This window comes from Crotalus tigris, unplaced genomic scaffold (assembly GCF_016545835.1).
Source record: "Crotalus tigris isolate CLP2741 ecotype Arizona unplaced genomic scaffold, ASM1654583v1 scf7180000018420.1175843, whole genome shotgun sequence".
NCBI classification, from domain to species: Eukaryota; Metazoa; Chordata; class Lepidosauria; order Squamata; family Viperidae; genus Crotalus; species Crotalus tigris.
The window spans coordinates 1,031,338-1,056,403 of NW_024096994.1; the positions used below are offsets into that span (position 1 = coordinate 1,031,338).

Consider the following 25,066-nt stretch of genomic DNA (forward strand, 5'->3'; position numbering starts at 1 on the left):
CAGTTCATCTTTAGCCATGGAAATTCACTGGGCAACGGGATCAGTTGCTCTCTCTAGCACACTCAAAGAGCCACTTGGACCCATTTCCCAGAGAAAAGAAAACAGTTCTCTCTCTCTCTCTCTCTCCCCTCCCTCCTCTCCCTCTCTTTGTCTCCCTCCCTCTCTCCCCCCCTCTCTCTCCCTCTGATCTTCTGCTTACCTGGCAAGCTGGCTTCACGCTGTTCTTGGACAAGCTGACACACATTCTTATTGGGCTGGCTCTCTCCTGCCCTTGGTCTGCCAGTCCTTTTCCCCCACTCTGTGTGTGTGTGTGTGTGTGTGAGTGTGAGTGTGTGTGTGTGTGTGTGTGTGTGAGAGAGAGAGAGAGAGAGAGAGAGAGAGAGCTGCTTCCTGCTGAGATGCAGCAAAGGTAGGAGCCCCGCCCAATAAGCTTGTCAGCTTGCCCAAAAACAGCGTGAGGCCACTCTCTTTTTTACAGAGAGAGAGGGAGAGAGAGAGAGAGAGAGAGAGAAGTGCCTCTCTGTATCTGTTTCTCTCTCTGCAAATGGTGGAGGAGCCACATGTGGCTCTGGAACTGCGTGTTGCTGACCCATGCTCTAGCAGGTTCATGGGATTTTTGTGGGGAAAGAATGAAGGGAGATTCCCATGTAATCTGCCTGTGGCTCCCAGGAAAAAAATAGGATTTAAATCTAATAAATGCAATCCATGATTGTGCACAAAACAAATAATCGTAGAATACTCTTGGATTTCATGAAAAAAGTGGGCTGAATGTAGATGTGAAAACCTCAGTTTGCAATACCAGATGGCCTTGTGTAAAAAGCTGAACAGCATGGAAGATCAGATAGAGCCCCAGGGAATCTCTAAAGCATAACTGCTAAAAAGGAAAATATCTATCCTTCAGAATTATTAAGATTTAATCCAATGTTATAATTAGGATTATCGTTGGTTTTGTGATATTACTGAATTGATTGCTTCAAAACTCTGTATACCATTTCTGCACAGTCCTGTATCAGAATATTGTGATTCGCTGGGATCAGATGATGTCTTCAGGATTCTTCTACTGGTACAAGGACTTTAGAAAGTTTGGTAGCAAAATGCTGTCTATTGATTTAGTGATTTAGATAAATTTTAAAAAATAATAATATGATAATAATGGATTTGAGTTGAATAGCAGCAGACTCAACGCTTGTTCAGGAACAAAAGCCCATTTGCAAACATTTTGTTTTCTCCTTTCTCCACTGCAATCCTCAAAATCACTCCAATAGACAATGAAACTTCTAGAGCTGATTTTGATTACTTTAATCCAAGGAGGAGGAGAAAACTGCATTGTCCTGTTCTGTCATGTCAGCCTAGATCAGACAGGAAACACAACCAAATGAACTGCTCCAACTTTTTTGTAAGGCTGCATTAACAGAATCTTGGAAGTCTGAAATTACAAATCTCCCCCTGTCTCCTTTAGAGTCTAAGAAGTTATTTCTGGTCTTTTCTTTCTCCACCCATTATACAGCTGCAGGATAGCTCTTATCTGACCATTCCCTAGGCAACATCTCTCCCTCCCCATCCTTTCTCCATCTCCCAGGGGCATTTCTACATACCATTACATGTCAGCAGTAAGTTCTTTTACTGTTGGCAATATAGCATTGTATTTAGCTTTTTCTTAAGATCAGTGGTTGGGACCCCATTTGGGGTCGAACGACCATTTCACGGGGGTCGCCAAACAACACAGTCCGCCATTTTTTTCCCCTTTTCCTTAGCTGTGCTACTCCCTTTTATTCTATTGGCTTTTGAAACCAATAGAATAGACTCTCTCTTCAAAAGCCAATAGGAATTGTCCAGGCTGACTCTGCCCTGCTGAGCCCGCCAAAAGTCCCATTCTGCAAACGGTGCTGCACCAGTTGAGTAGTCCTCGACTTACGACCGGTTGGGGGTCGTGGCGTTAAAAAGGTTGAGAACCACTGATTAAGATATATTACAATATCGGCCATTTAGCTTTATTAAAAGAAAGCAACTTCAGTGATTAATTGTAGTTGAGTTGGATGCTAAAATTCATGCTTTATGTGCAGCGGAAGTTACTTGCTGATAGTGATAAAAGCTTCAGTTGTATATTGCAGGATATGGATTCCTTAATATTAAATGTTATGAACAAGAGATTTTATGTTTCAGAGGGTTCCTTTAGAAGCTCTTACTAAACCTAAGATTTTTGTTGTCATGCTGATAACTACTGGGTGATCTATCAACTTCATTTTTATACAGTATGTTTTATAAAACATTTGATCTATAGCAGTCTCTCCCAAGAATTGCTTTCCAGAATTCGTATCCAGGTTCCATACTTAACAAAAAGAGCTCAAGAAATGGATAACAAATGTCATCTAAATGAAAAGATTCTTCCATTTAGCAATCTTCTTTAGGGAATGTTCCTTTAAACGTATTATTTCTTGCATGTATATTTGCATATAGATCTTTTGCATATAAAAGATTGGCTTGCCTACTTCCACACTTTCCAGTTTTCATGCCTCTTTTTTCTTTAAAAAGTGTTTTTAGAAAGTATGCTCTATTCATATGCATGTGCTGGTCAAAATCTGTAGATGATGACAATGACAACTTGTGATAAGAAGAAATTAATAGATCACTTTTTAAACAAGTAAAGCAGTAGATGAGGATATGCTTCACTTAAGATATTTTTAAATGTTGAAGTGGGAATTATGATTCGTTTCTTACAAGCAGCCAACAGCTGTGGTAGTCTTGGCAAGTCCTAGGAGGCCCTCATGTAATATTTCCTCAGTAATTCAGGAGTGGAAACCATCGTTGTCTCCAGATATTCTAAGCCAGTGGTCTCCAAACTTGGCAACTTTAAAATTTGTGGACTTCAATTCCCAGTATTCCTCAGCCAGCCTGTTTTAAGTTATAGTTCCCTGGAACTGTATCTAGCAGAGTTAAAGGGTTTCTGTAAATTGTGGTTCAACAACTTTACCAGCCCTGTGCTTAATGTGATGAAGTAAACCCCAGCACCAGAAATAATTGAACTTGCAAATGATGATATATGTTTATGTATGCACATTTTTTCAAGGAAGATTTTTTACTGAGATTGATATTGGAAATAGATCTGGGATCAGTTGGTTCAGTATTGGCATAGATTTCTGTAGAGAGCTTGTGTTTGATACAGCTTCATAGGAAGCAGATTTCCATTGCTTTTACCTGGCTTGTATCCTTATTTCAGACTGCTTCACATGCATTTTAACAAGAACCTTATCATCATTTGATTATTATATTTGCAAAGAAAGAAAATGGAGACTGAAGACAGAATGGCTTGTCTACATGTATGATACTTGAATTTGGAACTTTTTGATTGAAAGCCAATTTAAATTAATGTTACTGTATATTCTTCTAGATCTGGTATTCAGTTAATAGGTCTCAATTTGAATTCAGCTTTCTCAGTTTCAGGAAGGAATTACATGTATGAGAATTTAAGAAAAAACAAAGTTCTGGCACTCTGGAACTAAAAATGCTAAGATCAACATTTACAAACACCACCCTAGAATGTTCTTTCCAACAGCATGAAGTATGATTGTGCCAGAAGTCCATATTTTAAATTTTTTGAGCCTGCCACTAAATGGCCTATGATTCTTGCTTGTCTTTTATTTTTTCAACTAAACAGTTGAGCACAAAATGTTACACAGGCACACCTCCATCTTTCAAAAGGGTGAAACGCTGTGATTGCTTACTTTCCTAGGTAGAATCTAAGGTCACAGTTTTGATCCTTTACAATGAGAATTGTTAGTTGGAGCCATGCTAATAATTATTAGACGAAACAACAGGTGAAATTAAAAGTGCAGAGTTTGCACAATAGGCAGTAAATATAGATTGAGGGTGAACACTGGAATATATGCTTAAAAATAAATATGGAACAGCTGTCTGAATTATGGCCCATTGTTGATGTTGTGCACTGAAAATAAGTTATGGGCTCCATGGAGGAATAATCAAATATGTGATCATCTAATTCAAGACCATAGAGTAGCTGAGAACTTTTAACCCAGGATTCTTGTGAACTAATCTTTTCATCTTTGCAAGCATTCTTAATATATGGGTTTGAGTTTTTTTAGTTCCTAAAGCCCTAGAAAATGTAGAGGTCAATCTACCAGGGATTTATTTTTCAAGACTGTTTTAGCCAGTCTCCATTTTTTTTCTACATATCAAAACAAAGGATCAAGAAAGATATATTGTTTAGGGATTGAATTATTACAATATGTCTTCCATAATACATGCTGAATACAGACTCTAATAATTAAAAGACATACTTAGCATTTTCATACTGTCTACATTATTCTAAGGATGAAATGTTACTCTAATACATTGGAACTAAAAACTTGTATTTAAGTCACCAACTTGTTCTATATGTATTTTCGGACCTTACAAAAAGTTCCATGATTTATAATATACATCAGCATAAAACACTTTTTTAAAGAATATGGAATATGTTGAATGTACAGTCTGACTTTAAAATCTGAATCTTTTAATTAACATCATAGATCAATAGACAGACAGATGCACTAAAATATTGTAAAGAGAGATGTAAAAATTCAAGATATCTCAGAAGATAATCTAGACCTACAAGAACCTCTGGCACTACGGTAGAAGATGAAGTTAGATCAGCATTCTGATCATTACCAAGTCAGAATGCTGCAGGAACTGATTGAAATCCGATAGAATTATACCAAACAACATAAGAAATAGAAGTAAAATCCCTAACCAAGCTAGACCAGCAAACTTGATGAATGACACAGTGGTCAACCAATTGGAAGGGGTCAATCTGCATTCCAGTTGCAAAAAAAGGAGACTTAACAGAATGCGCCAACTATTAGAAAATATTTTTAATTTCACACTCTACCAAAATTATGCTTAGGATCATCCAGTGTGGAAAAAGAGGTGCCAGACATTATTTTTAATGTAACCTGAATAATAGAAATAGCCAAAAAATATCAAAAGGAGTCAGTATGTGCCTAATCAACTAAAGAAAGGCCTACATGTCAAGCTGTGGAAGCCCATACTTTACTATCAGCAGAAATTATAAACACCAATCCCACATCAGCTTCATAGAGTAAAGCTAGTTGGGAAGAAACAACATATATTCATTAACCCTGTTTCTTCAACATGTTTAATCTAGTCAGTCACTAAGCCAGTTAGAGTACTAGTCAGTCACTAAGCCAACAGCACATAATCATAATCATACTTGAATTATGTATGTAATTATATTAATTCTTGGCATGTTATACCCATTTTCTCATAGAGCAGGGGTGTCAAACTGCCAGTCCACAGACTGGTTGCATCATGCAGAGGCCGTGTCCACCCCAGCTCTGGCAATGCGAAAAAAGTCATGATACGTCATGACATTTCACATGACGCAGCGGGTTTGACACCCATGTCATAGAGCATCCTGGTATCCCATTTGCTGTCACACCAGGAGATTACAAGCAAGATTTCATGACATCACTGGAACTTTGTCCATTGACTGGGCTGATAGCAGGAGGTATAGTTTGGCCACTGGAGCCAAACTATAATTGAGAACTATGTCTGTTGTAGTGAGTTCTTGAGTAATTGAGAACTATGTATGTTGTAGTGAGTTCTCTGATAACGAAGGTTTGCTTTATAGCAGCTTTCCCTTCAGTTCATTTTCTGAGAAGTCTAGTTTAACCGTCTGCATGACTCAGTATGTTCTGCATTAAATTTAACTATTTTCAGATGTTCCTCTATCATACTATCCACCCTCCCTTCTCTCCAGTAACTGAGTCAAGTAGGAACAGGGCCATTGGTTTTCCTTTCCCAGCTTAGTTGTGACTGCAGCTAATTTGATCCAAAGTCACAGTTCTCTGGTTTTCATCTACTTTCATTTCAACATCACCAGTTCGTCACATAAACTGCTTAGAGCACAAGTATTGCTGCTCTCCAGGTAAGTCTATTACCTGATCAGGAAGACCAGCAGCAGTCATTCAATGCATCAGTATTCTTTTGTCCATTCTTTGCACCAGGTGACATCTTAAACCAAATCAATTATAATAATATGCATTTAATCCAGATGACTAGATTTAAACAGTTTCTAGGAGATAGGAGGGGGTGTCAACAAAAAGAATTGTATGACATTTGAAAACAAATTTATTGTGGCAGAATGTGTTCTGTGATAGCATCATTCTGAAAATTAAGACAAAGAATTTATAGTGGCCATTGTGATTTCCCCCTTTATGGATTGCTGCCTTGTCGTGGCGAAGGGGCTTGCATAACTCAATGAAGCTATAAGCTATGCCGTGCAGGGCCACCCAAGACGGATAGGTCATAGCAGAGAGTTCTCACAAAATGTGATCCACTGGAGAAGGAAATGGCAAACCACTCCAGTATCTTTGCCATGAAAACCCCATGGACAGTATTAAAAGGCAAAAAGATATGACGCTGGAAGATGAACCCTCAAGTCGGAAGGTGTCCAATATGCAAGAAATTAAAAGACGCTTGCTCCTGGGGAGGAAAGCTATGGCAAATCTAGACAGCATACTAAAAAGTAGAGACATCACCCTGCCAACAAAAGTGCGTACAGTCCAGGCCATGGTTTTCCCAGTTGCAATGTATGGCTGTGAAAGTTGGACCATAAGAAAGGATGAGCGCCAAAGAATTGAGGCCTTTGAACTATGGTACTGGAGAAGACTCCTGCGAGTCCCTTGGACTGCAAGGCGTTCAAACCGGTCAGTCCTAGAAGAGATCAACCCCGACTGCTCTTTAGAAGGCCAGATCCTGAAGTTGAAACTCAAATACTTTGGCCACCTAATGAGAAGGAAGGACTCACTGGAGAAGGGCCTAATGCTGGGAAAGATGGAGGGCAATAGAAGAATGGGATGACAGAGAATGAGATGGCTGGATGGAGTCACTGAAGCAGTAGGTGTGAACTTAAATGGACTCCGGAAGATGGTAGAGGACAGGAAGACCTGGAGGAACGTTGTCCATGGGGTCGCGATGGGTCGGACACAACTTCGCAATTAACAACAACAACAATTGTGATTTCATTATAGACTTAGAATTAAGACAATGCCATATAGTCTAGCTGTAGTTTATGTTTACATCATTAGGTCAGAACCTAGATAAAAACAAACATTAAATGCAAGAAAAATATGGATATATGAACTAACTTGACTTACAACAATTTATTTAGTAACAGTTCACAGTTACAACAGCACTGAAAAAAGTGATTTATGTCTGTTTTTCCTAGTTACAACCATTGCAGCATCCCCATGGTTACAAAATTCAAATTCTTGGCAACTGACAAGATGGTTGCAGTGTCCTGGGGTCATGTGATCACCTTTTGTGACCATCTGACAAGTAAAGTCAACGGGGAAGTCAGATTCACTTACCGATCATGTTACTAATGTAACAGTTAAAGTGGTTCACTTAATGACTGTGACAAGAAAAGTTTGTAAAATGGGGCAAAACTCACTTAACAATTCTCTTGTTTAGCAACAAAAATTTGGGGCTCAGTTGTGGTGGTAAGTCAAGAAATACTTGTACTAATATAGCACATAAATACAGCATAAGAACCCAGATTAGCCCCTGACCTATGAGGTAGTCCTTCCCGAAAAGTTGCTTCCTTATTGTAGTAGCCACTGAAAGAAACAGTCACTAATGGAATGACCCTTGAAATGTTTATTTTTTAAAGATACTGGCATAAAATAAAATGGATTTGCTTAGTATAGGTGTTACTAATTTTTGGCAGGCTTCAAAGCCGTATTAGATTTCAAAGCATAATAATAGGTTCTGTAGATTTGATTTCTTGTTTGTTGTACATACCAACCATCAAAGTGGGGGAATTCCAGCATATCATTCTCCAAATTTGTGAATGTCTGGTTTAAGTAAAGGCAGTTCAGAAATTAACTACATGAAGGCAACTGACATAAGAACTGCCTTCAGTGTAGGACGTAGTACTACTGCGAATTGTACTTTACCTGATAGAGAAAAGCAGATAGCAGCCAACCATAATCAGCCTTTTGGCTAATAGAATAGCTCCAGGACAGCTGTGGCAGGCATATAAAGTAATTAGGGCTTTTATAAAGATGTATCTTTTCAGTAAGAGCTTCAGATCAAGCATCCATGCCAGGCCTTCTGCAGGACAAGCAAAACATGGATTGTTTGGATTTGATTTATGTGAACTCTGTGTGTTTGATTCAGCTTATGGCTAAGGAAACCAGAGCTTACTTAGCACAACATATACAGCCAATGCTACTCCAAAACTAGACTGAAGCTAATTGAAGTTTAAATCAAGAACCTGTTCTCCAGATGTTGCTGAACATCCAATATCCCTTACTCTTAATTTTGTTGCCTGGACTATTTTAAGTTGTAATTCAGTAACATCTGGAAGGCTACTTGTTGCCTATTTCTGATTTAAGTAGTTTTAAAGAGCATTTGAGGAGAAAAAGGCAAGAAAAATATCATAGTTTATATTATTTTATAAAGATGTATATTTTGTCATGGTTGAGATGCCTTCTTTGGCCTTAAGTGTTTTATTGAGTTCTTGATATGTGGCTGCTACATTAACAGGAATAGCATATAGTCATGATGTTATATTTTGGAGTCTTTAAGAATGGCGGCTGCTTTGATATTATCTTCCATAAGGATTTTACTGACAAAGTAAGAGAGTGACTTGAATTCCAAATGATTAGGATCAATTTATAATAATATATTATAGCAGCCTTTCAGATGTGTTGGAATACTACTTTCAGAACTCCCTACCAGCATGGCCATTGATCATGCTGTTGGGAATTGTAGTCCCTCACACTTCATAGACTCCTACTGGTCTAATAAATATGTAACAAAACTTTAATTATTTATGAAGTATAATTTTTTTTAGCAAAAGTCCTAACTTTTCTTCTCCATTAATCTGTTGGGCTATTTAGTTGGGTCAAATAATTTTTTTATGCTGCTATTCCTTATTTTATTGAGAAAAAAATTTTATTAGTTGCAAATAGGCTTCTTAAAAATAAAGGCTAGTTTTAAGAAGGAGTTGTTTTGGTCCTCATATGGAAAAGGTTTTCCTTTTATAAGCATATTTTAAATCATAATGTTCAGGATCAAAATTTTACCTCAAACTATCTTTTTCCTCTCTGTTATTGTTTTATCAAATCCCTCCTTCAGATGTTGTGGGTGCTTCATCATTGGAGATTTTTAAGAAGAGACTGGACAGTAACTTGTCTGAAATGGTATAGGAGCTCCTGCTTGAGCAGGGAGCTGGACTAGAAGATGTCTAAGGTCCCTTCCAGCACTCTTCTATTCTGATTCTGATTCTCTTTTTCAGTAAAAGTTGAAAGGGCTTGTCAAGAAATAATATGATTATTGTTCCTTGCTAACTCTAAGACCGGGCTTTTCAACCTTTTCACCCACTGTACCACTTTTAGGATATGGCAACATCCGAGTACCACCAGTCGCCTAGCAAGGTGTCAAAAACTTGATGACCACAAAAAAGAGGAAAAAAGTGATAAAGTACAGATAGTCCTCAACTTACAACAGTTCGCTTAGTGACTGTTCAAAGTTACAATGGCACTGAAAAAAGTGCCCCCCAAGCCACAGCTGAGCAAGACACCTGCCTGCCCTCCTGGCCGCGCTCTTCCACCTGTCCGAGGTTTTCATTGTTGTGAGCATGTCTGTTGAGGATTGGCAGTGGGGTGGGGGGTGTTTGGTTTTTATTCCCCCGTCCGCTGGGTGGGGTTGCAGCAGGTTTTGGTCACTTCACATGACCCTGGGACATCGTGACCATAATTAATATGAATCAGTTGCCAAGCATCTGACTGTAAATCACAAGACCCTGGAGATGCTGCAACATTCTAGTTGATCAGCGCTTCTTTTGGGCTCAGCAGAAACACCAGGATCAGCACTGAGCTCCAGCTGGAGCCTGGTGCTGATCCTGGTGCTTCCACTGAGCCCTGACAGCCCCAAAGAAGCCCCAATCAGCTGGAAAGCGGCACTGATCTTGGTGCTTCTGCTGAGCCCTGACAGCCCTGCAGCTCCAGCCATCTCTCGCTCAGGCTTGTGCGGTGCTGCCACCGGTTCAGCTCATTCCCCTCCCCCACTACCACTTTTCTAGGATGGTCACGTACCACCTGCCAAGAGCCAATGTACCACAGGTGGTACCCGCACCACTGGTTGAAAAGCCTTGCTCTGAGACATGTGTTAAGCTTGTCATGCAGCAGCAACTATACAAAACAGCATTCCAAATGAGAGGATTATTCAAGAAAAGCTTGTTAATTAAAAAAATATGAAGAAAGTATGATTTAGCTAAAAAAAATAAAGCCTCAGTCTGTGTGGGATATTTATACATATTGACAAAGATACAAGACACAAATCAATTAGCGGTATATAAGTCTCATAAATAAATAAATAAATAAATAAACAAATCTACCATGATAGCTGTTTTAATCCTCCATAGAATTTATTAAAGAACTGTCTGAAGTCCATTCTGAGACACTTTTAACAAATTAAAGAACAAAATTTATGCTACTCATATCAGCATTTTAAAATGTCCAGTACATAATTTAGTCTATGTTTGTGAACTGAGATTGATTTGTTTTGACAGGATTGCTTGGAACAGGCCAGCTTACTGTGAACTTTACTTTTGCTTTTTGTAGCTTATTAGTCTGATATTATTACATTTAGAAAACATAATATTTACTAATTGCACATGAAAGTTGTTTTCTTGAATAAAATTTTGAGTGAGTAATTGCTGGCTAATTCTAAACCAAGGTATAAACTGATTATGTGCAATGACTTCAACTGGATTCTAATCCATATTCTGAACTCAAAAAACATCTTGGTTGCCTTGATGAATAACTTATACGGGGAAACAGATGGAAACAAAGGTGAAGATCGAATGTATCTCTATTATTTTTACTGGATCTCTTAATAACTCTAAACATCATCACATTTAATACATTTTGGAAAGGTCTTCTGGATAAGGAATTCAAGTCACTCTCTATGGATTTACTTCTTTCAACAAGTCTGTTATAGAAAATGATGTTGTGAGTTTCGACTTTAACCCCATGTTAATAAGACTGCAAAAACTTTCAGTGAATTTCTATGGGAGAGTGATAGATAGATAGATAGATAGATAGATAGATAGATAGATAGATAGATAGATAGATAGATAGACAGACAGACAGACAGACAGACAGACAGACAGACAGACAGACAGACAATCAATGGTTAAGCCCAAAATATGATGAAAATCTGTTATATGTAGATAATCTACAAAGGTAAGAATGTATTTAATAATGTATATGACTAACAAGAAGAAACTATTTTTTTTAAAAAAAATGATAATGGAAAAATGCTGTGAAGGAATTTTCTTGGTCAGTTGTGTGGGTGAAAAGGTTGTTTTCAAAGGAAAAAAAGATATATTTCACTGTATTTTGGCAATATTAGATTTTTTTAGATGACTCTTCCCAGCAAGCTAATTTGGATGGGACAAATAAGTGATATGGACCCATACTAGGAAATAAGTAATTTCCTCTTGAGTGTTAAGTATCAGCAAGATGGATTAAAAGGTGAAAAATCTAGTTGAATAGGATGAATAGAATAGAGCTGGAAGGGACCTTGGAGATCTTCTAGTCCAGCCCCCTGCTCAAGCAGGAGAACCTATACCATCTCAGACAAGTGATTGTCTAGCCTCTTCTTAAAATTTTCCAGTGATGGAGTGCCCACGATTTCTGGAGGCAAGCTGTTCCAGAGCATCAAAAGCTTTTAGCATCACTAAAAACATTTATGTATAAAACAAAGGTTCTGTTGTATCTTATAGCAATATCGAATTGGGTAGGCTATTTATCTGATGTTCATTAAGTAATGTTAGACCACTAGTACCGCAATAGAAATGGTCTTTAGATGAAAAGAAATATCACGTTAAAACACAACTGTGTGATTGTGTAAGTAAACTTATTTTTAAGTAAACTATTTTTTGTTACATCTGGATAAAAAAACTCCTTTAGTCATGTAAATACATTTATTCTTTTAAATAGTTGGCAATAGCTCAGTAATTTTAGTGTTGGTATTTCTTGCCCAGTACCGTGCTGCTTTGTCTGTAATTTTGTATTAATTCAGGCAAGATATGGCCTTCTTTAGACAATAGATTTCCTTTGATTTCAGTATAAAAATTACTGCAGAGTTCGGTGGCAGTAGGATCATATTCCAAGTGGAGAAGGATCCACGGGGATGCAGATTATCTTCAGAGTCAAGAATCTTGCACAATATAGCCATGGCGTGAAAGCATTTCTTAAGGTTCATTCAGTTAATAAGAGAACTCAAACAAAACAGCAACTGCTCACATTAAAGTTGAAGGAATTCTAATAGGAGTCCTCCCTTGAAGGAATAACATTGTTATATATAACAATATATAAATATATAATAACTTACAAACTTAGCGTATGGAATGCCTTTGCCTTATATAACCTAAACAAGATATGGATTAAAGCGGTCAGAATCATGTGATCAGACAACTCTTGCCAGACCCCCATTTCCCCCAGTTATTTTGTACTACAGCACTGATGGCAAAACTATGACATGTGTGTCAATGGTGACATGCCATGATGTTTTGAGTGACACTTCAGCATGCAGCAATACCCGACAACTATTCTCAAAAACCTATGGAGATTCTCAGTCATCCAGGTCATGGTTGTCCCAAAAGTGCTTTTTCAAGAAGCAACTATTCTCAAAAGCATGCCCCATTCTTCCTCTGTCAGTGTTGTTGGGAGTGTACTTGGTAATTTCTAGACTGGGCTGTTGCTTAGTGTTAGCTTGTTTGACAGTTTCTTGATTAGGATATTGTTGCTTCTTGATTGTTGACAGGGCAAGCCATTAGTAATGGTGAATTAGCCAAGGATGTAAGGGTTTTGGAAGTTTCACTGTAAAAAGTAAGCTGCTCCAAATAGGATAGTCTGTTGCAGAAATAATGGTGTCAGGTGTCATAAATGTAAGATTTCTAAATATTTCATTAATCCTTTTGGGGTTGCACCAGCATTGAATTAATATGACAACTGATTTTTTTTCCTTCATAATATTTTTTACCTCCATTTGTAAAATAAGATATTTTATTATTTTTCTAGAGTTTTGCATCACTTAAACTATTTTCAAATATCACTATATCAATGAGCCATTTTTTATTTTGATTGTAATATATGGGTTGTTATATAATTGTAGTATATGGTGCCAGTTTGAATTTTGAGATCACATAAAATCTTGATATCCCCATTTTGTAAATTGTTTTTTCAGGTACATGACTTCAATAGTTTTTGCCATAGAAATTCCAATGGACAACTTTTGCAATCCTTTCATAGTATTATTGACTTGATTGATTTTACTTCAGCCATCAACATGTTTGCATACAGTTTCATCCTTAATTGCATGCAATTTGCATTTGACATTGTTGGAAATACGTATGACTTTGGCTTCAATGGCATAGTTGTTCTATGGACTTGTTCTAAGCTGCTTTGGTTGTTTCCTTTCTTTCTTTTTTACGTGCTCCAGATTTCAACCATGTTAGATTTTGATCTGTTTTTGTTCAGTATTGTCCATATATTGGCCATGGAACAGTTTATTTTTTAAAGATATTTATCCAACTAAGAATTAATTTCTTCTTGTATTCCAGTTTAGTTTTTGTGTCGTCAAAAGCATTTATTTATTTATTTATTTTCTGCCCATCTCATTTCGAAGTGACTCTGGGTGACTTACAGCATCAAAAGCATTAAAACCATAACAATACATATTTATAATATTTCTATCCTTGTATAAGTACAGTCTCTCTACTTTTCTTGATGTAATTTTTTTTACAGACTTTTTTTTCTTTTTTGACAGTTTGGCCTCTACCACCTCTATTTTTGGATATGTAGAATCTGTGACTGTCATTTCTTGAGCGGTGTATACAGTATAATGTATGGTCGTTAGTACCCTTATTTTTCAATCAAGATTATTCACTTTTGCTCGGAACCAATCAGTTATAATTGAAATATATCTAAATGCTGGGACTTCCTTGAAATATATCTAATTGCTGGGACTGCCCAAACATTTATTGCTTTAAAAATACTTTCATCATTTAATTTAGATGTTAACATTTTAGACTCATTTGATACAGTCTTTTTTTTTACTTCATTGTGCTCTAAATCAATAGCTTCTATTAGTTATAATTAGTTGTATTGCTCAGGTGCCAGATGTCTAATGGCATTTTCAATCATTAGTTGTAGCCCATCTTCTCTTACAATCTTGCCTCGTGTAATTGCAAAACTAGCACATTTGTCTAGGCCAAATATTATTTGTCTAGGCCAAATATGGATAATGACTAACCGAAACTTGGTTTCAGAATTTGATTTACAATGTAGCTTTAGGTTATCCATATAAAGCAAAAAACAAAATAGTTTTTTTCCCCCTGTGATGTAGTATTCACAATTAATTTTGTTCAGGTTGCTGCTGTTGCCACTGCTGCTACTGCTGCTAATAATGATTTAGGAGCTCATCCCTTCTGTACTGACATGCTGTGCCACTGATGAATTGTAGCTGAATCTCAACAGAATAACTGTTGAATTGTTGATAATGAAGAGAAGGACGAGGGGGGAACATGATAGCAGTGTTCCAATATCTCAGGAAGAGGGAGTCAAGCTATTTTCCAAGGCGCCTGAAGGCAGGACAAGAAGCAACAGGTGGAAACTAATCAAGGAGAGAAGCAACCTAGAACTAAGAAGAAACTTCCTGACAGTTAGAACAATTAACCAGTGGAACAACCTGTCTTCAGAAGCGGTGAATGCTCCAACACTGGAAGTTTTTAAGAAGAGACTGGACAGCCTTTTGTCTGAAATGGTAAAGGGTTTCCTGCCTGAGCAGGGGGTTGGACTAGATGACCTCCAAGGTCCCTTCCAACTTTATTATTGTTATTATAATGGTTATTCACTTTGGCATGCTTTAATTAGATCTCTTCCTAGAAGGAAAAAATGATTGCAAAAGATAAGTAAAAATAACAAACATAAATTGTTATTTTTCTGAAGGATTATTTTCCTCAACTATTAAGAACTGTGTGACTTTTAATAAACAGACTTGAATGTTAAGAAAAATACTGTCTACTGTAACAATGGCAATAGCACTTAGACTTATATTCTGCTTGACAGTGCTTACAGGCCTCTCTAAGCAGTTTGCAGAATCAGCATATGGCCCCCAACAATCTGGCTCATTTTACTGATCTTGGGAGGATGGAAGGCTGAGTCAACCTTGAGTCGGTCAGGATCGAACTCCTGGCATTGAGAATGCATATTTATTCTGCAATACTGCATTCAATAGCAAACATCTCCCAATCCTATTTCATTTAAATGCCTTCACTCAAGAAACTTATACTGAGGATGCTGCCAGCCCTTATTATGCCAGCAGGAAGACCATACAGCTAAGCTAAGTAGAGCCCACATTTAAATCAAACGATATCCAAGCTATGGGCCTAGGATCATCTACAGAGCTTCCAGTCTGCCTTGACATCACTGAATTCCCTGATGTACTCTTAAAGAATTGTAACACCCTCCCTCAAGAGCTCTATTAGCATTCCCCTCCATCCCAAAGCACAACAGCACCACTCCAAACCATGGTTCAACAAGAACTATGTTAATATTAAAACAAAGCTCTTGCTTTCACTAACCAGACTTATATATCTAATACTACACCAACAACTACAAAGGACCTCCCCCAGCAGAAAAGGTACTTGCTGGTATGCAAGAAAAAGAAAACCATGAAAAACATCTGGACACAATTCATTCAAGCAGTCAAATCCAATGGCTCAGCCTCTTTCTGGCACATCACATCAAATTCCCAATGAAATGGCCCAACCATGATGGATTGTCACATCCTATCCCGGGGACCTGGGAGGCATAATTTCAGGAACTCTATATGGATACCTCTTGTGGAAGTGGAAGCCCTAGCTAAAATATAGAAAATCTGCCAATGTGGCACCAGTGACAGAGATCAAAAATCTTGTTGCTTAGCTAAGATCAGGAAAGGCCCCAGGAGAAAACCCACTTCCTCCAGAGGCTATTAAAAAAATTTGGACTTCTGGGCCTCTACTCTGGCCTTGCTGTTTACCTGCATCAACACTTATGAATGAGCACAAAGGATTGGGGGCTCATGATCTTTCCCCCCGTATATAAAAAGGGTAAAAAGGATGACCCTTCCAATAATAGATCGATTAGCTTTCTCAATACAGTCAGCAACTTCATGCAAGATGGAAATGTGCATAAGTTTATGGATTTATGCCTTTATGGAAATTACAGAATTGGCTGGAGCAAGAAAACATACTTAAAGAAGAGCAAGCTGGATTTAGGGAAGGACAAGCCACCATCAACCAGTGCTTAGTGTTCCACATATAATTGAAAAATACTACCTCCTTTTATGCCATCTTCATAGACTTCAAAGTAGCTTTGATTCCATATCACAAACCAAACTATGGGAAAAACTGGAAGCCTCCTTGATTGATCATCATTTATTTCATCTAATATGTATGGTTCATGAAGGGACATCACTGAAAGAAAGATGCAACCCCGAGGGCCTTCTCATTAATGCCATTGTAACTGAGAAAGGCGTAAAGCAAGGCTGAATATTATCTTATTTAAACTTTTATATTAACTCCATGGTGGGCCATCTCCTTGACATGAATTTTACTCTCTAAAATTAGCTAGAAATCACATTTCTGTTTTACTCTATGTGGATAATGCAGCAGTACTCTCAAAAAAACCTGTTGGCTTTAAAAGAGTATGGAGAACATGAGCACAGTATTGCAAGGAAGACCAGCTAGAACCCAACAGGTAGTTTGCCTTCCTTATGGCACATTTAATGAATCTTGAAGTACCTAACCATTGAAAGGTCTTTACTCTGGCACAGTTGTCCTTGAATGCCAAAGATTCCTTACTCAGAGAGACAATGCCCCTGTGATTCTGGATATGAAGAAACAACAGAACCAATGCCTTTTACAGAGACATTTTGTACTAGCCTCATTTCATCATTATTCCATAAATATTCAGGGCTCACAGGACAATTCTACTCCTCCCTGTTGCTCTCTCCATAAAAGATTGCCAGGCTCTGTGCAGCAGCACCTAAAATACATCTCAAGATGACTTGTGCCGCAAATCAGTTCTAATGAGCACCTAAACTGTTATCTTACAGTGTTTTGTATCATGGTATATTTAATTTGCCATGGTTTTTATGTGCATTTATAGTTCTTACCCCTTTTTTTAGACTCTTTTTGGATTCTCTTTACTTTTATATTTTATAGCTGTGTTTGTAACTTTATTTTTGTATTTTGTATTGTTTATGCCTCTCCATTCCTTTACCCCACCCTCCCAATATTGGCCTTTGACCATAATAAAGGTTGATTTGATTTCCATCTGTAGCAACTATTGCTTCAGCAATTTTAGTCCTGTTCTTTAAAAAAGGTATTGTATTTGTTCCTGGAAAATATAATTTAACATTGAAAAAGTCAATATTTAGTTTTATATATGCTAGGCCTGCTGAAGTCATAATGATGAATGAAATGCAGGATGTTTTAGCATACAGTATCAGCCATGTATACCTAGAACACAGTGTTGACTCCTAGCGACTGCCTGGACAAGCCCCTGTAGTTTTCTTGGCAAGATTTTGGAAGTGGCTTGCCCTTGTCTTCTTACTTGAGCTGAGAGTGAGTAATTGGCCCAAGGTCATCCAGTTGATTTGGTGCCCAAAGAAAGACTCAAACTCACAGTTTCCCAGTTTATACTTGGTGTTTTTGCCAAACTAGTTCTCATGAGTGCATCACCTTCCTTTAAATAAACAATGTACAAATGTGAACAGTAGAATTGGGGAGTTTCCAGATTTTAAACCCGGTAAAGGGAAAGCTATAGGACAAAGTTGGAAGGCCACTCCTGAATTGTAGATTGCCTAGAGTAGCCCCATAACAAAATATGTAGCAAATAAATGTAACAAATAAATAAATAATATATCGGGGACATTTGCTATATATCTGGTAGGCAAAAAGTGTATAATGCTGCTGTTTGTAGAAATAGTAGCTGGCACACCGTTTTCTTTCAAATTTCCATTTGCTCTTTACTCACAGCCAAAAATAATATACAATGATATTCTTCTGAAGTTAGGAAACATTTTCTACTTCCCTAAGCATTGTAACTATTCAAACAGCAGATTAGCCAGTCATTTTCCCTTGTAGGGCAGAATTTTTTTTAAAAAAGGTAGGAGGTAAAGGTTTTCTCTGTCCAGTCCTGTCTGACTCTAGAGGCGGTGCTCATCTCCATTTCCCAGCTGAGGAAGCTAGTATTGTCCAAAGATGCTTCCGTGGTCATGTGGCCGGCATGATTGTACGTTGGGGCACACGGCGACTTAACCACTAGACCACCGCACCCACTCTAGGCTAAAGAAAGGCTACCAGTAAAAATGCAAAATACATGCTATACTTCTGAAAATAATAACAATAGTTCAGTAAATCTATATGACTGTTCAGAATCATTGACCCTGTTCAGTCAAATACTACTGATAATAATTGCAGCTAAATGCCCTCAAGTTAGTATTGACTTTAATTTTCAAGTAATTTTGTATAATACATTTTGTAAAAAAATATAGTGCCTCGAATGATTCAATAAATGTGTGATTCATCTGCAATGAACATAACTTCAGTTTGTTCTTTTGCTGTGATGGAAAAGATATGCCTACTTCAAATCATGATTATTATTATACCATAAAGTTACTCTCTGTCAACTGCCTAGATTCCTTTTTTTAATACAGTTTCTTCTTATAGATTTTTCATATTCTTATTTATAATAGGATATTTTTATAAGAAACTTTTTTGGGTCCCAATATACTGAAACATAAAGGTAGTTGATTATGTAGCTGAACATGATAGCAGTATTCCAATATCTCAGGGGCTGCCACAAAGAAGAGGAAGTCAAGCTATTTTCCAAAGTGCCTGAAGGCAGGACAAGAAGCAACGGATGGAAACTAACCAAGGAGAGAAGCAACCTAGAACTAAGGAAAAACTTCCTGACAGTTAGAACAATTAATCAGTGGAACAATCTGCCTCCAGAAGCGGTGAATGCTCCAACACTGGAAGTTTTTAAGAAGAGACTGGACAGCCATTTGTCTGAAATGGTATAGGGTTTCCTGCCTGGGGGTTGGACTAGATGACCTCCAAGGTCCCTTCCAACTTTACTATTACTATTATTATTATTATTTGGATGCTTGTAAATTTGAATGCTGAAAGGACTGTAGAAATTAGAGATAATTTTGTTTTGTTTGCACTTCTAAGCAAAATGATCTTCCCACACTGACACATAGTTTGGCAAACACATATCATCTCCATTTTTGTGCTGGGGTTCTTTACCCCAAAACCAGGGCTTTTCTTCTCATAGAACACCCAGAACGGAGTTCTGGCACCTTTTTGGGATGGAACCTTGTAGGGTAGGCAAGGCGGGTTGTATGATGTGTGTGAGTTCCAGCACCTTTTTTTTTTTTTTAAGAAAAAAAGCACCGTCCAAAACTATATATCAGAATGTCTGAATGTTGCATATAAAAATAGTTTTATAAAGGGGAAAAGCTATATAAAAATTAGAAAAACCTATTGAGAAAAATGTGTACATGAACAGTTTTGTCCAAAAACACTTGCTTAACAAAGTATAGGCAGGCTTTGTACAGTATTAAAAGAAAATGACATAATTAGTCAGAAAATGCTTAGAACTGAACTTTACAAAATGAGTAGGATTTGTCCATTCCTGATCTGTAATGCTGTTGAGCCACCACCTTCATTTACATTTGAAACCCTAGGGTGCACATTAGAAGCTAAGAATAAAATAAAACCTCGAATATGTACATCCACATGGAGTGACTGTTCCAAGAATCTGTGGAAAAAATAAAAAAAATAAAGGGTCCCGGCAGCTGCGTCAGAGGATTTGTTCAGGCCAGGGTGCCAGGAGATTTGAGACAGATGTTTTCAGACATGCGGCATGCCTGAAACATTTCCAGGGGACGGGCTACAAATAGTGACTTAATAAGTGTAGAATCAGGAAAAGTATGCAGGGGAGAAAGACGCAAGAGTTTATTCACCCTCTAGGTGCATACTTAGTCATTTTACATTACATCTGCGTGTCAGGATTGGCTTTTGAAGCTGTCAGATCCTTGGTATTGCTCTTTGACTGTGAATAAAGTACAGCATTGTGATTTCTAATCCCACTCCAGTGACTTGATTTTAAATGTGGATTTGGAGTGAATCCCGGCATCCTGTTTGCTAAGCTTCCTACTCCTGTTTCAGAGGCATCACTGGATGTTGAGGAGAGAACACTGACGGCTGCCCTGTTCCATTTAGAACTTGTTGCTTTTCAGAACTCTGTATCTGTAAATCATTGGAAAGAAATCAATGGCTACCAAAGTGATCTATTTGTTTTTCTTTTTTTCTTTGCCTCTGCTCCCAGTGGGAAATCATACGGGACGCATAAAGGTGGTCTTTACGCCCAGCATTTGTAAAGTGACTTGTAAAAAAGGCACCTGTCAGAACAGCTGTGAGAAAGGAAATACGACAACGCTGATTAGTGAAAATGGGCATGCTGCTGACACCTTGACAGCTCCCAACTTCCGAGTAGGTAAGTTTGGTGAATCCTTATTTGCTCTTGTTAATCTTGTTGGACTTAGCTGTTCATGCGCATGGGATTTTTGTTTCAACCTTTTCCCAGACTATTAGATATCTTCTTCATTGCTCTTGATTTTTCTTCTAAAGTGGAAAAAAAGAAATAGAATTATTCAGAATCTGCTTATGATTATGTGCACAGTATGGCAGTACTGTACTTTCATATGGACCCACATATTTACATATGAACCCACAAAATTGGATAGAGCAATGGCAAAATTGAGGAATAATAACATTCTTCGAATGTAATAGTTTAATGTTTGGGTAAGTAAATGTAAAAACTCATTGGAGTTAAATGAAACATTCCTGAAAAACATTGTCTAGGAATTGTTTAACTCTGTATTCCTATGAATGGAATGGGCACTAGCTTAAAACATGTGCTTTGAATGCATTGAAAGCACCACAGATTTTATGTCCAATATCCACATAAACGGAACATTTAAAAATGTAATGAAAGTTATTATTATGATAAATGAACTGGGTCTGCTTCCAAATAGAACATTCCAACAGTATATCTGTCAGATGTTATACAATTGGTCTTCAAAGATTATTGATATTTAATATATTGCAGTGCAATTATATTGTTAGTTGCTTTTCGAATCTCTTTCCAAATAGATTAATGCTATTCCTCTGTTGGACATAAGGCAGATTTGAGAAAGACAGTCTCACTGCCTTTCTTTATAATATGCTGAGCTTTGCCTGAAAACATGTTCTCAGTACCTCTAACAACATGGGTGGTATAAAATACTTGTCAGTCTAAAGAGGCATGCAAGACTGAACACTAAGAGCTGTCTGGCTAGTCCTATCATTAAACTATGGTGAACAAAATTAAGCTTATGTATCTTTTTCTCTGACATTGAACCTTACTACGTTTCAATTTAGCAATCAAATGTGGTTGCTAAATAGAACACGTGGTTTCCCCAACTACTGCTGGACAAACCAAAATTAGGAACCATGGTTTAAATATTGCTATCAGTTTAGATTGTGTTTTGGCCATATAATCAGATTTTAGGGCAGTGGTTCTTAAACTGGGGGTAATTTGGGTGTAATGAAGCACTTTGTAATTCCTTGTTTGTGATTTGAGAATCCAGTTTGGGATTCCTGCTGCCACAATGCTTGTGTAAAACAACAGAGTCTCTGTGTTTGTGGCTGTGGTGAGTGGGTGGATGGGAGTAATGACATTATTTAAGATTAGGAAAATAGATGGGTCCAATAGTTGGAGAACCATCTAAACTTTTTCTAGTAGCATCAAACTTGGCTTGGCATTATATATGAATGGAATCTTGTATGAAAATAGACTGTAAACTATATTAGTAACCTTCCATGGTGTGGATTCAGATTCTAAAGTATATGGTAGTATATGGAGTATTGAAAAAAAAGTGGAGAATTTTTGAGTGGATGCTACTAAGGAACTCAGTGGCTCTGACATTGTTGAACCTAAATATATTCATTTGTTTTAAAAGACATATAGCAAGTAGCCTAAAATATTAGTTCAGAATACCTATTTTTAAATAGTTAGGAAGAAGTACAAAAATAAGAAAATTATCCATTTATTTTATATATCTATGTGACATACTGTTTGTCTAACAACTGAATGAAAACATTGAACAAAGAATGTTTTGTGTGATTGTTTTATTATTTTAATTATTGCACTGTTTTTAATTTTTGTTTGTATTTTAGTTTTCAACTTCCTTGAACATCAATTTTCAGAGGGAAAAGCAGAATGTAAATTCAGTAGCTGATTTTTTTAAAAAATAATATTTTACATTTATTTCATTGTAGTGCCCTGCAAATTTTGGAAAAAGTAAGATTATTAGCTTCTTATAAAAGAAAGAAGAAGCCATAAGTGGTACAGACAGATATATTTATATTATTTATATATTTATGATTTGTAGGTACCAATCTGAGTTACATCGAGACTGAAATAAAGATTAAAATTGGGATAGGGAGCAAAATACATGATTTTATCATTGAGAAGTAGGGCCACCTTGTTTGCAAATCCTAGAAGCAAAAAACCTGTAGATGATTAAGGACTGGGATGGACAGAATCCAGCTGTAGTAGCTATGAAAACAAAGGGTCTTTAGTCTACAGTGAAAGCATCTGCAGTTTTCAGAATTCATGTTAGCATCTGGAGTATTAATTGAAATTTAGTCTTTCAGTCCCATTCCTAGCTCTAGATTGCTCAGTTCTGTTGTTAATTCTCAAGAGCTAATAACAGCCTAACCTTAGAAACCACAGCATTTATTATGCCATGTTTTCATAATGGGTCAGATCACCTAATTGGAAAAGTATATAAAATATAAATACAAAATACAAAACTGTTTTTTTAATATTTGTTTTAAAATGTTTGTTTTAACAAATGAGGATACATATTGTGGATGAATGCCAAAATAACATCCTTGCAATCATTCTTTTGATGCTAGCAATCTTTACATGATGAGTAGAATTTTGTAACTCAGTTGTAATATTTCTGCATGAGATATTTAACTTTCCCATTAATTTATGAAAGCCCACTGGGTGGCTTTAGGCCAGTCTCTCTGTGATAACCCAATTTCTATTCAGTTGTGCAATTGTGAAGAAAACAGTACAGTGTATGTTGCCTTGAGCTCCTGATAAGATTGTTAGATTTTTAAATTTAACAAATATAATTGAAACAATAGAGATTGTGTCATTACATCTTTCCATTTTGTATTAAAAGGCTTCTGTATCATTATTACAAGTATAATGATTCTTTCCAGCAATCCCATCTTTTCTCATTTGACCATTTTGCATGTGGCAAGTAACAGTAGCCATGCATTATTAAAATAAAAACAAAAAAACAAGAACGCTTTTGCTTACTTTGGTGTGTATATTGCAAACTCAGTCCAGGATGAAAGGTGCCACTGAGGCAAGTTCTACCCTTGGTGACTCTTGGACAAACACCATGTTGACTAGGCTCTGGCAATATTTCATTATTGTTCCAAGGGCACTCTGGCAATCTCTGTGTCACAAACCCTCCGTCTATCTGTTGTCTTTCCATTCTTCTACTTCCCTTGTTATTGCAATTGTTTGTCCATCGCCTGTTTGCATCACATGCCCAAAGTACAATATGTGAGTTTCTGCTTGCTTTTTCATTATCTCAAAGGGATATTAGACTTCATTTCATCAAGAATTGATTGGTCCATTTTTCTTACCCTCTGTGGCATTTCTAAGAACTTTCCCCAAATCTGTAAATTAAAGTTTTCTATCTTCTTTTTCTTAGTTTCTGGCTTTCACAGTTGTATATTATCACTGGCAAGACCACTGTTTTAATGATTCTATTACTCTATTACTCCTTAGTCTTCATGACATTGTCTGCTTTTCTTCCTAAGACTAATCTTCTCTTTATTCCTTCAGCATAGTGTCTAGCTTCATTTGTTCTTGAGCATAAAAACAAACTATCACTGTTTGCTAAGAGTTTGATGAATAGAAAAGCTAGCACTCATGTTGATCTTCTGAATATAACCTCAGTCATATCAAAATTGGGTGATATGCAGTAAGCCCCCTCTATCAGCCAAAGGTGAACAGAGAAGGCGAAAATATTCCTTGATTTCTATGTTATACTCCAACTCCTTTACATCTCAAATCTGCTCTGGAGGTTTGAAGAATCAAAAGGTTTTAAGGCAGCAGAGAAAGGAGGAATTGCTGTATATTATCCCCAACCTTGGTATGCTGATGAAAGCTTTCTGTTAGCAGAGAGAAACTAGACAAATTTTTCTCGTAGATTTTTTTTTTACATTATATGCACTTTTTCCATCATAGAATCTGCTTTTCAAAGAATTCATAATTTTAATTTCATTTATTTACTTTTTGGCAAGGAACTGAGTAATACAGGAAATGGAAAAAAGGAATAGCATGATGAATGTTGTAGAATTTCCCAACTAACTTTTGTAATTATATGACTCATTCTAGCTTATAAATCTGTTCTGATTGAGGAAGATTGAACAACAGAAGTCTAATCTGGTTCATATTCATGTACTGACAAAAATGGTATGACTCTGTTCTTGTGCATCTAAAGTTTAGCATCCAGGGTTGTTGTTTTTTTTTGTTCTGTTTTTTGCATTACACATCTGAAACAAAGTAAAATAATCTTATGTTCCAGAGGTGCCTGGCTTCCAGGCATATACAATCCTCCCAAATCTTGAATGTGGCTTCTAGGGACCTCCAAAAACGGTTATCACATTGCAATTTTTAAGGCAATAGGAAGAAAACTAACGAAGTACATATATGGAGACATAATCATGTGCACTTCTTGTATATTTAAGAAGGCATTCTTATCTTTTCTAGTTATTTTTCTGCATTCAATTGGGTGTATCTTTCTCTTTCTCCCTTGCCTTTCACTTCCCTTCTTTTCT

At 36.9% G+C, this 25,066-nt stretch overlaps 1 protein-coding gene across 4 annotated transcripts in view; it reads left to right on the forward strand.

The window, feature by feature from the left end:
- LTBP1 (latent transforming growth factor beta binding protein 1) overlaps positions 1 to 25,066 on the forward strand; it is a 196,184-nt gene that overhangs the window by 55,490 nt on the left and 115,628 nt on the right. For 3 of the 4 annotated variants that reach the window (XM_039352347.1, XM_039352349.1, XM_039352350.1), the window contains exon 5: positions 20,481 to 20,648. In XM_039352347.1, the coding sequence (XP_039208281.1) occupies positions 20,481 to 20,648 (168 nt within the window). Of the gene's footprint in view, positions 1 to 20,067; positions 20,123 to 20,480; positions 20,649 to 25,066 lie in introns of those variants that run through there. The other variant, XM_039352351.1, reaches the window with a different exon arrangement.